An 18,529-nucleotide genomic window follows, 5' to 3' on the forward strand; every position below is an offset into this window, starting at 1 on the left:
CGCTTGGCGTCGCAAACTATACAATGGCGTCCAGGACAGTCCACAAGCATAACCCTGTTCTCTATTTCTAAATTTTCGAAAACGTTAATATTCATGATCACTTCCATTTCTAAACGATTTTTTCGTCGAAGCGCCTTTTCCAACAAAACTAAAATCGCTTGGCGTCGCAAAGTATACAATGGCGTCAAGAACAGCCCACAAGTATAACCCTGTTCTCTTTTTCTAAATTTTCGAAAACGTTAATATTCATGATCACTTCCATTTCTAAACGATTTTTTCGTCGAAGCGCCTTTTCCAACAAAACTAAAATCGCTTGGCGTCGCAAACTATACAATGGCGTCCAGAACAGTCCACAAGCATAACCCTGTTCTCTGTTTCACATTTCCTATTTCCCCCACTACTGCAAAACGCACTAACTGGCAGTTCCAGCAGCTATCCGGTACCCGAACCTCTGGTCAAATTGACCGGAGGATAACTGGCAGATAACTCTAGACTGGAGCTGAAGAAATAGGCATGTGCCAGATATCTGCCAGATAACTCTGACTGGCAGATGAGGTGAGGGACGTGAGGGTGGTAATAAGGTACACTACTTAATAAACTCAACAAATAATATGGTTTATTTTAAGACCAAAAAAAACTACTTTAAAGAAGATATCGAGCGGACGAAAAACAACCGCTCTACTCGAGTCCTTCTAGCCGAATGCCCAACGGTCGCGTTCCTTTCAGAATCGCAGGCAACGCGTACCACGTGCACAACTTTTGGAAAAAACCCAGGCCCTGAGAACAAGGGAGGTTTCGTCGCCAGGCAAATCCAACAGTCACGAAACCTTCACTTGAACTTTATGACCTTACCTAGTCGCCTTCTACTCCGCTCGAAAATTCGCTGCTACGCACGCTACACAGATATCTGAAAGTGAAGAAATCGGTCGTAAATGAAGTTATATGAATATTCCTACAGCAAGTATGCAGTGAAGATGTTTCAGTAATAATAAAAATATACTTAGATTTAAAAGTTTAGGTCAAGGAACAGTTCAGAAGTGCTTGCTCCCAAATGTGCGACTGTCAAACTATTAATAACAACTTTGCATTATACGATACACGCCAAACACTTATACAAGTACACATGTATTTTCTTCTACTTAAGTTTCTTTCTCTGCGATGGTTACGAGGTCATAAAACTTTGTTGTTGCTGCAGTAAACGTCTCCCAAGACAAATAACCGCTGTCATAGAAAACTTGCCTCGATCTGAGCAGGGTAAATACAGCCAAACGTGATTTATGCGCTCGTATTGGAACTAGTTTGCCTCCTATGTTATAAACTTTACGATGTCACGTTAATGCTTGCGAACACGTGGAACCACTTTGCAGGCATTCCTGCGACCTTACCACCTTCTAATCCTTGCCTTCCTCCTGCGAGGAAATCGAGCATTGGCAGATACAGCAGAACGTGGGTTACTTGAAATCATAGGGAGGCAAAACATTTCTAAAAGAATTTTTTGATTGCCTTTTTTATTGATTATTCTTTTAGTAATATTGTCATTGATTTTTAAGCTTGATTATTTTCATTATTCGTAGATTCTGTATGTATTATAATTAACCATGCCATAATAGTGTTGCTTTAATTATTACAGTTAATAGTTAGAATTATACTTTAACTTTGTAAGAAGTTTTATAAAGGATAAAATATTCAGACGAAAATATTAGAAGTTGGGAAAAGTAGAATTTTGCATTTCTCTGTAATGCAATCATCTGTAATAATTTATTAATAAACATTAATAAGTGCATGGTTTCATATTTGGTAACGATATCTGTGTTTATGCTGAAATTGTCCACGTTCCTAGTCTGTACGTGGGAAAGTACCTGGGTAAGGAAACGTCGAATCGTGATGAAGAGAAATACCAATGGCAGAGTGATGAATGAACCTGTCACGTATTATTATACAATCGCGTCTATTTCCTTAGGGACAAGTTTCGTAATCGTTGAGATTTTTAGAAATGCAGTAGAATGTATGGGGTTCGTGTTATTTACAGCAACAGTGACGAATGTAATTAAATATACAGCCTGTAGAAAGAAAAGAACTAGAATAGAATGTATCGATATCACTACTGAAGTATTATGAAACTTAAAATTTAATATCACCAATCACCCTCTACTTTTCTAATATATCAAAAGAAAAGTTTATTTTATAAGTTTCTGAAATAAAGTCTTTACTTTGCTTTCCTTTTTAACGATTTAACAATTCAGTAACGTCAGGCACGTGCCATTATTTTATCTTGTATGTACTTGAAGTTTCGGATATCCGGAAAAAATTATAATATTATAATTCAACTTGATGCATTACAGTTTTCAACAGTTATTTATATTAATAATTATTACTGAAGAGAATAGTAGTTCCTAATCTATTAACTTCGTTCGCTTTATTCAACCAAAGTCTTTATTAAAAATAAAAAAATATTACATTCTTTTAATCAAAGTATTTTCCTTGATTACCTGTGTGACTCCTTTCACCACTTTTCTAGTAAAAGCACAAGTAATAATACATGGCGTGACAAGGGAGGGAAGAAAGCGATTTCGAAGAGCCTGAAGTTTCATGGCAGCATTTCACGCGAGGCAAAATCGCGTCTCTCCCTTGTCACGCATAGCCAGCGGCGGTGGCCGCGATGGAAACACCGATTCTCGTTCGATCACCGAAGTTAAACATCGTGGGGCGCGTACCGGGGAAAGATGGGTGACCGTTTTTCTCCTGGTGCGTCGCTTGCTGCTGGCAACCTTACGGGTAGGTAGGTGTAGGGGTTTTCCCGGTTGCGAGAACGTAACTATAATTCGTGACCGGGTACGGCCTGCTCAATAGCAAAAGTTGTTCCTTACGTTGATCCCATCGAGTGAAGACGTGGTCTTTCAGACCTCACTCTGCTTTCCGTCCACCCTGTGGCCTGTTGCACGGTGGTCTCCTAGAAAGAGATTTAAATGCTCACTCACTCCATCCATCTTGCTTTGGTTTCAATGCTGCTATAGAGGAAACTCTGAGACGCCGCAGCGCGTCAGTTGGACCTTGAATAAACCGACACTATCTGTCACGAATAATAAATACTTTCTTCAACACCTGCATGAAAGGTGTGTTTTTCATAGCCTGCTGAGCGATTCGCAACAAAATACACATGATTAAGGCTGAGACTATTTGTCGAATTTTTCGGTATTCGAATATTCGAATACTTCAGTTGCTCAATTACTTGGCGAATATAATTCGAATATCCAAGTATTCGAATACTGTTCGAATATCCAAGTATTCGAATACTGTTCGAATATTTAAGTATCCGAATACTATTTGAATATTTAAGTATTCGAATACTTAAATATTCGATTAGTATTCGAATACTTAAATATTCGATTAGTATTCGAATACTTAAATATTCGATTAGTATTCGAATACTTAAATATTCGATTAGTATTCGAATACTTAAATATTCGATTAGTATTCGAATACTTAAATATTCGATTAGTATTCGAATACTTAAATATTCGATTAGTATTCGAATACTTAAATATTCGAATAGTATGGTGTGAATTATAAATCAAGTTCTTTAGGTTCATTTGTCAGGGTGAAATCTTGTAAGCTAATTTTGACCCACTTCACACCATACTCGAATAATAACATTCGAATACTCAAATATTCGAAGTTTATTCGTAGCATCCGAATACTTGGAAAATATTCGAATATTAAATTATTCGAATAGTCCCAGCCCTACACATGATCGATAATGATTAGTCGAACAAATGCATCTTCATACCACAGGGTAACGCCAAACTCTAGTTTCCTTGGGAGCAAAGTAAGAAATTGCGAATACGCATGCGCGTAAAGTCTTTTCCCCTTGGGAGAAAAGTAGAAAACGCGAATACGTCTGAAATTGGTGATTTTGCTCCCGCTCAGCAGGCGTAAAAAAAACACCCATTTTCATGCAGGTGTTGAAAAAAAGACATTTCTGTACAACTAACATCATTTAATCCTTCGTGGTCACACCTTCTTAAAATTACAAAATTGGTCACACGGGGTTCACTGCACCCCAGCGTCATTTTTTGAGTTACCATTTTCGTATTTTTGAATCTTTTAACTTTTCAGTGATAATTGTACGTTCGTAATACTTATGCAGTCATGGTCTAATAGTCTTTTTCTAGAATTGTAAATTTTGATATGATAAAATTTGTAGTTGAAAATGAGCGATTTTCTACGGTTGTGGGAAAAAGCGATTTTTTAATTTTTTTTCTTTTTTTTTCTTGCGATAAATCCCCTTTGGAAGTCGTAAAGACACGACATTTTAACTCGAAAATTATTCATGGGGTACAATACACCCCGTGTGACCACGAAGGGTGAACGATGAACGAACAAATTTATGCACTGACTTAATGTATTAAGTATAGAGATCTTCATTAAAATGTTACGTTAGACATCAGAGTAAGAAAATAACATTGCTGCATGTAACCAGCAATAAGATTTTAGGAACATTGAATGCTCTCCAATTTGTCGTATAATTAAACTTTTCATTTATTTTCTGTTGCCTCTTAATTTGCTAGTATATACTGAATATGATTTATGCAGGAATTCGAGCACACACGAGATCGGTGACTGGAGCAGATTTACCACTTTCTCGATTGGTCAGCTACACACTGTTTCCCAACGTCGATGTGGACGACCCCGTATGGACACTGGCAGCGATGCAATGGGGACAAATTATTACCCATGACATGGCTATGATTGACGGAACAACTCAATCAAGTAAGTATGCCTTCTTAGGATGCTCGTTCATTACACGCAGTACAATTTGTGTACGGTACCGTAACTGTTCATTACTTCCATTCCTCTATTCAACGTTCCTTGAAACTCTGAAGTTCTGACATGAATACACACATTAGCCCGCACTAATCAATCCAAGGCTGATCCTTCCTAACCATTTACCACGTAATGGACTTTCTCTACTTTACGTAAGTTAGACAGAAAGTGTAATTCGTTACAAAATTCCTTAATCAGTTCATATTTCATTGCTGAATGTACCCTATACTTTTGATAGCAAACCAACAATAATATAAACTTACAAACCGTTTTCATAAACAGTGGCGGACTGGCCAGGGTGTCAGCTTGCCCTGATGAAGTGGGTCCCCTTAACCCGGCGGAGGGCGCACCCCATATTGTAACACAGGTTGTCGCTACCGGGTCAAAAATACCCAAAATTGAAACGTAAAAAATCACGGTTTCAGAATTTTTTTTAACTTTGTAATGTTTATGTTAAAGTACAGTGTTTTAAGAATAAAAGAAAATTTATGAAATATCTTAAAATCTTTATTAAAGTTCTTTAAAAAATTCTAACAAAAACTCAAACAGTCTTCATATTTTCGCAACTAGCGCCTCTGTGGTAAATTTTACCCAGTAGCGCCTCGCGCCGAGTTAAGGGGGCAGACCACAGTAACGGCCCGAAATGTAAGGGTGTTTTCGGGAATTTATTTCAACCAAACAACGCAAGTAAATCAATCTATTGCTTAGTATAGTTAATAATGTACACATCGAAGAGTAAGAAAAAATTTTTTTCAATCAAATTCATAAATCCGTTTCTTGTATACTCTTCGTTAAAATGTGCGCTGCGGCAAAATCGTGCTTGTCCCCTTGACAGTGCCCAGGCCATATGGTTAATCCGAATTAAAAAAGACAAAAATATTTAGAAACTAGAAGCCTACGTCTATTACGTGGCGATCAAAAAAAGTCAAAATCGCAAAAAATTACAAAATGGCGGACCACTGAAAAAATCATGTTTTCAGTGTACAAAATTGGGGAAATGTTGATAAAAACAATAGAACCACATCGTTAAATGAAAAAAACTGATCGTCACGTAATAGCGACGGGGTTTTCGTACAATAAATGCCCTTGCTCGTGTAAATTGGACTTTTCTCTGCAGACTGTCAACGCGGTTGAAAAATGTCAAAGCTAGCCACACACGGGGAGGTTTCCCCGCGGTCTTTATCCATCCCGGACAAACCTGCGATCAAAGTCTGCGGCGGATTAACACTGCAAATACTCACTAACATACAACGAAAGTTCACAGACAAATCACGTTGGATAAATCGGTCACAGATAAAACTGCGTGTTTTGATACATGCAATTCGATCGTTCAAATAACATTTTTTCATTCTTTAGATGACAATAGCTGGCCACACACGGGGAGGTTTCACCGCGGTCTTCATCCGTCGCGTTTCAAGTCTGCGGACTTAACTGCATGCTAGTGGTGCATGTCTATGATCGATTTACACCGTCACGGTTCTGGTGACAAACTTCAACCGCGTGACAAAATAGTTGTTCGATATTAAGGGGAGGTTCTGGTCTAAATGTCGATTTTTCTTTTATTTCATTTTTCGAATGTTCAACCTTTTAGGAAAACGGGTTTGAAAGGATTTGTTGAAATTCGTAAAATTCCCGAAGTTATAGGCATTTGAGTCGCGGCAAATACATGGGTCACAACCGGCTACTCGGCGCTCACGTAAAACTTTAAGGAGAGGTTCTGGTCTAAATGTCGATTTTTTTTATATCATTTTTCGAATGTTCAATCTTTTAGGAATACGGGTTTAAAAGGATTTGTTGAAATTCGTAAAATTCCCCAAGTTGTAGGCATTTGAGTCGCGGCAAATACATGGGTCACAACCGGCTACTCGGCGCTCACGTAAAACTTCAAATGCGTTTTTCTCGAAACAGTGTTCTCAAAACGGTGGGACCTGTATCTTCAAAAGTTATTATCCGATTCGACTGAAACTTGTTTTATTTTGAAGATTATTCGTTTGGCTAGGGGGGGGGGACTAAAAAAATTACAAAAAGTTGAAAATTTATAATTTTTAAAGGCGTTGAAAGGACGAAAAATACAGGGAAAAGTGATTTCAAACGTGAAGTGTCGTTATTTTCTAAAAAAAATGTAATTTTGTAATTTTTTTAGTTCACCCCCTAGAAAAAAGAATAATCTTCAAAATAAAAAAGGTTTCAGTCGAATCGGATAATAACTTTTAGAGATACAGGTCCCACCGATTTGGATCAATTTTTTGACGCCTTAACTTTAACGACTCCCCAGGGCTGTTTGCACTGATTAATTATAAAACAAAAAATATATTTCTATAACATAAGACATCCTTAATACAATGCAACAAGTCCCATTAAATTATATATAGTAGTTTTCCTTTAATTAATTCCTAAATATCACCTATTTTTTGGGGCTCTAGGCCAGAACCTCCCCTTAACGTGCAGTTTTTGTCCGCAGATAAAACCGACAGGTCGAAATTGAAAAAACTGAAAAATCTTACTATTATCCACACACGGGGAGGTTTCCTCGCGGTCTTCATCCGTCGCGTTTCAAGTCTGCGGATTTAACTGCATGTTAGTGGTGCATGTCGATGATCGATTTACCGTCACAGTTCTCGCGACAAACTTCAACCCCATTCAAGTCTGTGTGACAACTGAGAAAACTTTCAACAAGACGAAAGTCCACAGTGTTCGATGAAATCCGCGGATAAACTAGCGGTTTTCATCCATTAACGCGCAGTTTTATCTGTGACCGATTTATCCAACGTGATTTGTCTGTGAACTTTCCTTGTATGTTAGTGGGTATTTGCAGTTTTGATCCGCCGCAGACTTTGATCGCGGTTTTGTCCGCGACGGATGAAGACCGCGGAGAAACCTCCCCGTGTGTGGCCAGCTATTACTGTGCAGTTTTTGTCTGCAGATAAAAACCGACGGGTCGAAAATGAAAAAAATGAAAAAACTTACTATTATAATACTGTATTATATTATGAGGAAAACGCGTTCAAAGTTCCGCGCGGCTCAGTTTTCCGCTTCACGGAAAATACTATATCTCCGTCAATTTTGCGAATTTCTTCATAAAATTTGTAGAGAGCATTCTTGAAACGTACGTCTTTCAGATAATGTGAAAAAGGAACAATCGATTTTTTTTCGATTTTTTTTCGATTTTTTTTTACAGTGGTATGCCCCCTTAAGGGGGTATACCCGTTTGAACCCTCGGAAAATGTATACATTTTGTGGATTTTTTTACAAGTCAACGGTTTGATGCAGATTTCCCGTTTTTTAACTATGTTTACATAGTATTATGAACTACTTATAAAAAAAGTTTCAGTTAAAAAACTATTGTTTTTCGGAAGTTACGGATACATGTCCGAAAGTCTCTCGATTTTAGACGGCTAAACGGTGGCCCTAAAAACTCGCGCTACGTTCAACCAATTTACTTCAAATTTTGCATGCAGAATCATAATAAGATTCCACATCGTCCAACGAAGGCGATTTTGAAAATTTTGAAAAATAAAGAAATGGTGAGAGATCAAAGGTAAAGTTAAATTTTTCTAAGAGAAAAATCCACCTTTTTCCTTTATAAATAATAAACGGGGAATCGAAATAAAAAAAGCCTTCGTTGGACAATATGTTAAGAATATGAATGCCCTTTTAGTAGCTTGAAAATATAGTAGAATTTCCAATATTATTACTGCGTGCAACTAAAATTTATATTGTATTGCTATTTTAAAATATTTAAAGCTTTTTAAAAATATCCACTATTTGTTTAAAATTAGAGAAAACAAAGTTTCAAAATTCAATTATAACAATCTGTATTTACATTTAGTATTCACTCTGCACATACATGTACAATATATGCACACTGTGATTACTCAAAAATATACATACAAATTTTCATTGTACTTTTTTGCCACTTTCGTATTTTTTGGAAGTTTTATTTATTTCTTATAAAAATTAAATGATAGCCTTAGTTGAGGGTGTTATATTTATAGACCCAGTCAACCACTGTTCGTGAACAAATAAAGAAACTCTTACACTTGCAAACTTCGGAACATCACTACTGTCATTAACAACAATGCAGAATATTAACCCATTGCACTCGCAAGGCGGTTCTTAAAATGGCGACTGATTATGAGTGGTGCCAAAAACGGTTACCTACTCAGCTACATTACTTTAAATTTCGCCTCACTGCGGATGTCATAATTGATAGTAAAAGTAGCTTTCTGCGCAAAAGGTTAAATCCACCATTAAAATATAAAATATTCTTATTTCTGGCAACGCACGTTCGAATCAAGGGCGTCCGTAGACTTTTTTCCAGGAGGGTGCAACTTTGGGGCGACGGTGATTCATCATTTTTCAAAATATAGTAATGAAAAAAACGAGTAGCCTGCTTGATTTATTTAAACTCATTTTGTGCTGCCAATTTAATTAAAAATTTAAATCCGAAATTAAATTTATTCACTTTTTTAGGATACACTTAATAAAGATGAGTTTTTAAAAATAAGCGATTTTTTCTCAACAACCAGGGGGGGTAACTGCCCCTTTTGCACCCCCCTCCGGACGCCCACGGTTCGAATCGACGTGAGTGATGAGGAAACGAAGGTCGGAAGTGTGTCGACGGGTTAATAGTATTTTGAACGTTGTAGAGCCGCATGCAACGAAGTGCTGCACGGATGACGGACAACTGATCGACCCATCGTTGCTTCACGGCCAGTGTTACCCCATCCTCATTCCTTACGACGACCCCGTATACACCAAGGCCAACATAAGATGTCACAACTTCGTTCGTAGTACAACCGACCTTGACCGTGGTTGTTCGTCGCAGTACAAACCCGCAGAACAGGTTCGCTACTCCTCACACCTGATGACCTTACTCATTCATTTGTTACATCATCCGCAAGCGCCGGGAATGGACGGAACCAGATCAGAACCGCTGCCCCAGGTCTCATGAGTGTCGATTGCACGGCACGAGTTCGTCTCAGTATCAAACTGGAAGGCTATAATTATTTACAGTCGACCGGATCCGTCAATTACCCCTATCGGTCGTTAACGTTAACAGAAATGTTAATTAAGAATCTTAGCAACAGAGCATTAGTCAGAACATCGACGGTGAAATTTACATAAGTTGTCTTCTGGAAATTTTGCTGGATATTTTTTATCGTAGAACAGTGATTCCCAACCGGTGGGGCGCGAAGTGTGTTCTGGGGGATCTCCATGGTTTTTTTATTTTTTTTTTTAATATCATTAAGCTAGAATTATATTCTGAAATACCTATTTTTAATGTGGTTTAGTTATCTTATCAAATCTGACTTACCGTATTTAGGGGGTTTGAATATTATAAAAGGGGATCGCGACTCAAAAAAGGTTGGGAAACACTGTAGTAGAAGCTATTAAGTCAGTAAATTTTAGGGACAGTAAGATATTGGAATATAATTTTATTTTTCTGATTTGATGGAGATGTCCTTTTGTTTCAGTAACGTATTAAAAGCGACACGTGCTTTTGCAAAAAAATATTTTGTACACCCTTACATCATAATTTTGATGACAACTTAAGTAATTACTGAGGTTACTGGTTAGTGTAATTTAGATGGAGCAGAGGAAGGAAAATGAAACAGTAAAATACTGCAAATATTTAAATACCCACATTGAAAAACCGATATGCATTTATTAACATATCACTGATAAAACAATAATCCAAACTATTATAACTATTACTCAGAACGCAAATATTAGCGAATCTTTTCCGAGCTTCTTTTAAACATCTCTTTCAATTACTTTTTTCGTATATACCCTCATTCTCTTCCCACAAGTGCAAAGTGCCCAAGTATGCATACATACAGTGGCTCTCATACATAATCGTACACTCCATAAAATCGCATAACATTTTTAAAATTGGTCCAAACGACTTCAGTTTTTTTTTTTAGAAGCTACAAGGATTAGTTTGCCAAGTGACGTGTTTGGTCGTTTTGAAAAAAAATTAAATTAATCGGAATAGCAAAAATAAATTCTTCAATTTTTTTTCTGAGCCTGTGATGAAAAATTAAAAAAAAAACCAAATTTGTAGATTTAAGTAAGTTGTATACATGCTGAAAATTTCCAGAAAATCGGTTAACGTTGCTCCGAGCTATAAACGTTTAAAGATCGCAGAAATGTTTAACCCTATTTAACTTTTCCGGGACAAATATGTCGGAATTTTTAAAACTGACATACAACTTTCAAATTTGATCTGCACGCGTCCGTAGCTGAGCACAGTCGATTTCTACAAGAAAATATAATAAAATCCAAATAGAAAAACCTCGCGGGTCGAAAGGGTTAAATTCTCCCCGGCTGGTGTTTCAGATTGTCTAGCACGAATTTCGTGATACTAAGAGAGTGATCTTTCAGTTGACAGTCGTTACACATTTCTTGGATCTCTCTCTGGTATATGGGTCCAGCGATCAAGTGGCAAGAGGCTTGAGGGCTGGAGTTGGGGGCCGACTGAACGTGGACATTCGGCACAACAGGGAATGGCCCCCCGCAGCAGCCAATAAGAGTGAAGCTTGTGACGTCACGAATCCTAACGAAGTTTGCTACCAAACTGGTACTTTTTAGTAAAGTTCTATAATAAAACTAGTGGGAATCGATAATTACCACGTGCCTTATTAGATTATTAAGGGGGGATGATTGCGCCTTGTTGGGCCGGAAAAAAGGCAATTCTTTGTGAATTTTTTGTACAAAAACGGTTCAACCAATTGATTTGAAATTTGGCAGACTGTTCTATTGTATCTCGAACTATCGTTCTGAATTTTTGTGTGACAGTGAGAAGAAAAACATAGAAGATACAGAGGGAGGGTTGAAAAGTAATCGGGTAGGCCTGGCGTTGACGAAAAGTACTGTAAGGGTTATCCGATACACAAAAAGGAAGAGATTCTTAAACTATATGAATGTGGCTATGGGTGGTAGTAGATTTATTGCGGTATCTGTTTCCGTTGCTTTTTTATTTAAAGAAGTTTTCCCGATTTTTAGGCAAAACCTTTCTCGGACTTAAATCAGGGCGCTTCATCTTCTTCAAAAGGCTGCCATTTTAACATTTTTTTATCTTTCTTAATGCATCTACTACCACCCATAGCCACGTTCATACAGTTTAAGAATCTATTTTCCTTTTTGTGTTTCGGATAACCCTTGCAGTACTTTTCGTCAACGCCAGGACCACCCGATTATTTTTCAACCCTCCCTCTGTATCTGCCATGTTTTTCTTCTCACTGTCACACAAAAATTCAGAACGATAGCTCGAGATATAATAGAACAGCCTGCCAAATCTCAAATCAATTTGTTGAACCGTTTTTGTACAAAAAATTCACAAAGAATTATCTATTCTTTTCGGCCCAACAACCCTTAACTAAATAGAGCCCACAGGCACATAAACCACTCTCATTCTAGGTGACAGCCGAGCTAATCAGAATCCCCAGCTGACCGTTCTGCAAATAATACTACTTAGAGAGCATAATCGCATTGCCGATGCGTTAGCTCGTTTAAATTCACATTGGACTGATGAGACAATCTTCCAAGAGGCCCGAAGAATCGCCATCGCGCAACATCAACACATTTCCTATTACGAATGGCTGCCAATATTTTTAGGTGAAAGCTCATTACCTTATAATTAAATCTGAATAGAACAAATGCAACAATCTCCTCTGTAAATTATTACGAGTTAAATACTGAAAAATTCCTGGCTCTCAATTCATTACTACTAATGAAGTAAAGTGGGGAAACAATTTTTTCATTCATTGAATCCTAGATGAATTACACTGTGTTCGGTCATTTCTTCCAATGTCACACAAATGAAACAAAATACTGTGCCATGTATTATATAGGTACTTCAGTTTGCGAGATTTGTTAACTTGCAAAAATTGTCGAAATGCGGGGAAAAAAAATTAAACACTTGGGAAATGATGGCGTATGATAAAATAGTGGAAAAATCCTTTTAAAAGTCAACTGTGATTCTTACATTAAAATACATAATACGGTGTCCCTGCGACATCCTAACTAGAATAGTTGAAACGACAGAGAAAGTTAATATAGCTTTTAGTATAACCGTTGCTCTTTCAGGCGTTCAGGGCACATATGGCAACAAGATTCTGTACAATACAAAGGGCTTCGTGAACGACTACGACCCAGCAGTGAATCCAAGTGTTCTGAATGAACATTCCAACGCAGCTTTCAGATATTTCCATTCTCTCATCGCTGGTTATCTCAAGTAAGTTCAGTCGACGTTCAACGAAAAGTCGCAGACTGTAAATATAATAATTATTTGCAATGTAAAGCTTAGTTTATTCATCACTAACCAATGTTTACATGCTTGTGTAATCACGGGTACTGTTTCACTGTTTAATTCTAGATTTCTTCCCCGGAAGCAAATCATGCTAATCTCTTCTGAACTTAATACGACCACGCCCTAAAACAATTCGAGTGTGGTTTCGCTTCTTAACCACGAGCGCATTAAGTTCATAATTCACTCACTCAGCTTTCCACCTGTGGTAACACAATTTTGCAGACACATAATTACGCAATTGGACTTCTGAATTCCACTTTCTCAGAGTTACACAGTATTCGGGACTAATTGGGAGGTTTGCAACTGAAGCAGATCCATCTTTCTTAATCTTTACTGTAAAATGAAAGTTTGCTCTGTTATTTTTTCATCCTTAAATTTATTCAAGTTCTGTCTCGTTCGCCCCTTCACGCGATTCTGTTTAATGGTTACGAGTTTTTAAAAGAGATATACATACATAATTCATATCAACCATCAATCGTCAATTATAGTCGAAATATTGCATCAAACAAATTTTTGTGATCAAAGCACGACATTACATTACTGTACATATAATACAAAACTGAACTGACAAGAGTTTCTGTCGAAATAAGATGAATTAGATTTTTCCAAAGTATCTAGAATAAACTTATAATTTTAAAATTAGGATTTCTTGGATAAATCTTCCATTGGAAGGATTTTATTATTATTAAAATCATTCGCTAATTCTATTTCAAAATATTAGGTACAAACCATCAGATCATCTAATTATAAACCTTAACGCAACGATTTCACTGTACTGATTGCCAGAAGCATGTTACACAGAGAATGTCTCGGTATAGATTGGTATGTTTGACGATTTTTCTTGAATTTTCTAGCCTAGTAAATGAACATAGATTTACGAACGGCGCCCTGAGGCTCAGCGATCACTTCAACAGACCAGGAATTATCGAAGAATGCAACAACATGGCCGAGCTGACGAGAGGCATGTCCTATCAGCCAGAAAAGGCCAGCGATCAGTACTTCGATGCAGAGGTACGCGAAGCATTCGAATATATTCTAATCACGGGGTATAAGAAAAGTCGCTGAACTTTCCACTTGCTCCAGATCACGGAATTCTTATTCAGAATGGGGAGACCACTTGGACTTGATCTTCGAGCGATAGACATCCACAGGAATCGCGATCATGGTCTCGCGTCTTACAACAGCTTCCGCGAATACTGCGGTTTGCCCAGAGCGAAATTCTTCGCCGATTTCACAGATTACATCTCTCTCTCGGTAAGCAGAAATGGGCTTTGTAAATCAATGGTTTAAAATTGCAAATGGGAGTTGTTTGAAATCATTACTAAAAAAAAAGTGTACCTTTCAAACGCAGTTTAAAATCGTGGGCCTGTGATGTTTCATTTGACTCAGTTTACTATATCTTTTAAGTTCACAGGTCTATTTCTATTACGGCTGTTATGAATATTCGAATATTCTAAGTATTCGAAAATCCGAAAATTCGAATACCAGAGAATTCGAATTTAAAACGCGAATAATTATGGAAAATATTCGAATTTATTAGAAGTATTCGTATTCGAATTATTTGAAGTATTCGAAATTATTCGTATTCGAATTATTAGAAGCATTCGAAATTATTTGTATTCGAATTACTAGAATTATTCGAAGTATTAGAAGTATTCGAAATTATTCGAAATTATTCAAAGTATTAGATGTATTTGAAATTATTCGTATTCAAATTATTAGAAGTATTCGAAATTATTCGAAATATTAGAAGTATTCAAAATTATTCGTATTCCAATTATTAGAAACATTCTAAATTATTCGTATTCGAATTACTAGAGTTATTCAAAATTATTCGAAGTATTATAAGTATTCGAAATTATTCGAAGTATTAGATGTATTTGAAATTATTCGTATTCAAATTATTAGAAGTATTCGAAATTATTCGAATTATTAGAAGTATTTGATATTATTCGAATTATTAGAATTAGAATTATTCGAAATTATTCGAAATATTAGAAGTATTCGTATTATTAGAAGTATTCGAAATTATTCGAAATTATTAGAATTATTCGAAATTATTCGAATTATTGGACTATCCGAAATCACTCGAATTATTAGAAGTATTCGATATTATTCGAATATTTACAGCTCTACTTAGTTAAAATCATCGTCTAATCTAACATCTTAAAAGTTTTTATGGTCGTATCATCATTTGATTATCCGGATTTGTGATAGGATAATAAAAAGGTTGATTCGACATCTTCTTATGATAGTTTCGACGACAACTTGATTTCTTCGAATGGTACCATTCGTAGCTATTTATTGCATGCCAATTTAATTTAAATGCCAACGACATGTAGAACTAGAAACAGGTTTATGACACTGCGCAGATAGTAGCCATAGCTGTATGCTACGTTGATAAAATGGCCATCCACGAAAACTTGTTCGGGTACAGTCTAAATTGGACAAGTTTACAAGCTTTTAAGATTTCTGAATTACATTTTAATTCAACAGAAATCCTGATTAATAGTGAAGATTATTTCAGAAAGCTACATGACATTAAGTCGAATTCATTTTTTTTTACCATTTATGTGGGTATTATTGCGTAAAAAGTAATTAGGTACGTTTCTTATTTCGTTCGCAGAATGTGGAAAAGCTGTCTCAGCTGTATACTAGTCCCGATGACGTCGACTTGACTGTTGGTGGATCATTAGAGCAACATGTGCCAGGAACACTTTCCGGCCCAACGTTCTTATGTATTCTTACTAGGCAATTTTATCGAACACGTGTGGGTGATCGATTCTGGTACGAAAGAGGCAACTATCAATCAGCATTTACTATAGGTGGGTAGCCCTTCCCATCCTTCATTTTGTTACTTCGCATTCGAAATGAATTTAAATTAAATTAAATGAATTTGAATTTAATTAAAAGTTCAAATTCTTAGACGATTATTATTTATTAATTATTTCGCGTAAACTCACATTCACAAACATTTTTAGGGTTGCAAAACTTATATTCTTCAATTTTACTGGGACAAAAAAATTGACTTCATAAATTAATATTATGAATTTATCGATTAACTGAAATGTGTTTTAGAGAAGCAAATATTCTATGCAACAACGAAAAGATATAAACATTAATTGTCTTATCATTCTACTAATTTTTTAAATATCGTCAAAAGTATTATAATTTTAAAAAAATTATTCCATTTCATTAGAAAATAGAATTATTTAAAGGGAAAAATGATTACTAGATGTAAAAGCATTATTAACCCCCACCTGGTGATGTTTCCAGACATCTTAATGTAATCACACATGGATTTCTCGTGTCAGGCTAATTTTTTATTTTCACGTCATTAAGTACTCTATAAATACTTTAATGCTCGTTAAGATAGCTGTTAAAAAAAGATAACTGAACAATTTCAGAACAGGGAAAGTCAACCGCGTACGAAGACACGATAGGAAAATTGAAAATAAAATTTATAATTAAATAATTACAATGTGTCTGCGTTTTTTTCAGAACAATTGAATGAAATACGAAAATCCAGTATATCCAGGCTATTCTGCGATAATAGTGATCAGATTACACACATGCAACTAAGAGGATTCCAGCAAGTATCCCCATCGTAAGTTTCCTCTTATTATCTCACCTAATGACGTCGTTGTCCCATTCAATTAAGTGTGTCTGTTAATTCCAGTAATCCTATTACGAGCTGCAACGACATTCCATCGATAGACCTTTCGTTGTGGAAAGACTTCGCACCGGAAATAGGGGATGACGACGATATAGAATTTCCAGATTTTAAGAAATGAAAACAATCAATCGTTTCTATGAAATTTTGTTATCACGTTACCAAATTCCATATTTCCTTAGGCATAATTGTAACGAGACGTGAAGTATTACCGATAATTGTTGCAAGTCTGTGGTACAAAGTGTTGGCAGAGCTAATAACATGCATTATTTGTTTTGGTAAAATTTACCTTCCATTTTCACGTTACCCCCTCCTCAAATATTCGCACGCACAATCATACATTCACGTTCTTACGTCTCTGTATTCTTATTGTTAGTTCAAATCATTATTGGACAGTTTGGAGGTGTAGCAAGTAAGGTTGAAAGTAAAACTACTGTTACAATTAAATTCATTTTAATTATTTATACATCCCTTTACTAACAAGGTATAATATAATTTATCATAACAAAGTATAGCATACTGTATATGTATAATTTATCATTAGTTTATTAATTTACTGCCGTTTAAGTAGGCCCAGATGCAAAACAATATATCAGAGTTTTCAGTTTGGGGGTGAAAAATCAAATGAATTTGTTGATAGAGTTTTTAATGCAGGACAAATGTGAAAGAAATTAGAAGATGAATCAGTCAAGTGTGTAATTTACATTATAGTGTAGCGCTGAATTTTAAGATTTAAAATTAAATGATACAAAGGTATAAACTGTACAATTCAGGTAATGTATAGTTTAAGGGTTGAACTATCTAATACTACAATCAAATAACAATGCAATCTAAACGAGAAAATGTACTATGACAGAAATGTTACCTGCTTGGAATCCTCGTGTCGACCGTACCAACTCATTTTCCAAGAGCGATCTCAAATAATGAATTGGCACATCGTACAAAACGAGTGTTACCGATTCGTAATCACTGAAACGGTAGACGCTATCGTGTAAGTATCGATACCCGTGCGACACAACCATAGATAAGATTAAACTTAAGATGAAAATAGCTCAGGAAAAGTCTTGACATAGTTGAACGTTACTTTAAACTTTATTCCTAACGCGACTGAATCTGACTTCTCGTTAATTCGTCGAATTTTTTTAAGAGATAGGGAAGCTACTTCCTAAATGGAAGAAATACTATGCAACTTTCTTTTTCTATTATTATCACAGCTGGGGCATTAAGTTTGTTGAGTTGTTTTTTTATCAAATCAGGAGTCTATGCAATAATATGCTGATTAAGTTGCAGAATTTTATTACTCACTGAGAAGAGCACCTTCGAACTCGTTTAGGGAAGAAAATGAATTCTTAAGGGGTAGGTGCAATAGCATTAAGTTCAGTAGGAATTAATTGAACACCAGATTGATTATATTGGAACAAATATGAGGTAATTATTATTCAATTCTGTAAAGTATTATAGAAATAATTCCAGTGCTCCAAGATGGATTAATTCTCCTTGAAGATTCTTTAACTTTTTTTTAAATCTATTTAATTATTCAACAAAATTGCATTGAATTGTGCGTGGCAATATTCTTATAATTAGAAAATATATACTAATGCAACTATTTTAAATCAGTGTATTAAACATAAAACATTACGAAAATAAAATTTTGCGAGTGGGAACTATGGAACGAAGCAAATCATACGATCGGTGATTTATTGAAGTCACAAGTCGCG

The 18,529-nt window shown here is 35.9% G+C and overlaps 1 protein-coding gene across 2 annotated transcripts in view; it reads left to right on the top strand.

Moving 5' to 3' along the window:
* Window positions 1-17,256, top strand: part of LOC143375977 (peroxidase) — a 65,316-nt gene extending 48,060 nt beyond the window's left edge. Inside the window, exons 5-14 of one of the 2 annotated variants that reach the window (XM_076825726.1) lie at window positions 4,594-4,770; window positions 9,474-9,670; window positions 11,212-11,407; window positions 12,247-12,444; window positions 12,916-13,063; window positions 13,993-14,149; window positions 14,222-14,392; window positions 15,765-15,963; window positions 16,640-16,745; window positions 16,818-17,255. In XM_076825726.1, coding sequence (XP_076681841.1) covers window positions 4,594-4,770; window positions 9,474-9,670; window positions 11,212-11,407; window positions 12,247-12,444; window positions 12,916-13,063; window positions 13,993-14,149; window positions 14,222-14,392; window positions 15,765-15,963; window positions 16,640-16,745; window positions 16,818-16,932 — 1,664 coding nt within the window. In that variant the 3' untranslated portion in view covers window positions 16,933-17,255. Of the gene's footprint in view, window positions 1-4,593; window positions 4,771-9,473; window positions 9,671-11,211; window positions 11,408-12,246; window positions 12,445-12,915; window positions 13,064-13,992; window positions 14,150-14,221; window positions 14,393-15,764; window positions 15,964-16,639; window positions 16,746-16,817 lie in introns of both variants that reach the window. The other variant, XM_076825727.1, reaches the window with a different exon arrangement.
* Window positions 17,257-18,529: the final 1,273 nt, after the last annotated feature.

Source organism: Andrena cerasifolii, chromosome 13 (assembly GCF_050908995.1).
Source record: "Andrena cerasifolii isolate SP2316 chromosome 13, iyAndCera1_principal, whole genome shotgun sequence".
NCBI classification, from domain to species: Eukaryota; Metazoa; Arthropoda; class Insecta; order Hymenoptera; family Andrenidae; genus Andrena; species Andrena cerasifolii.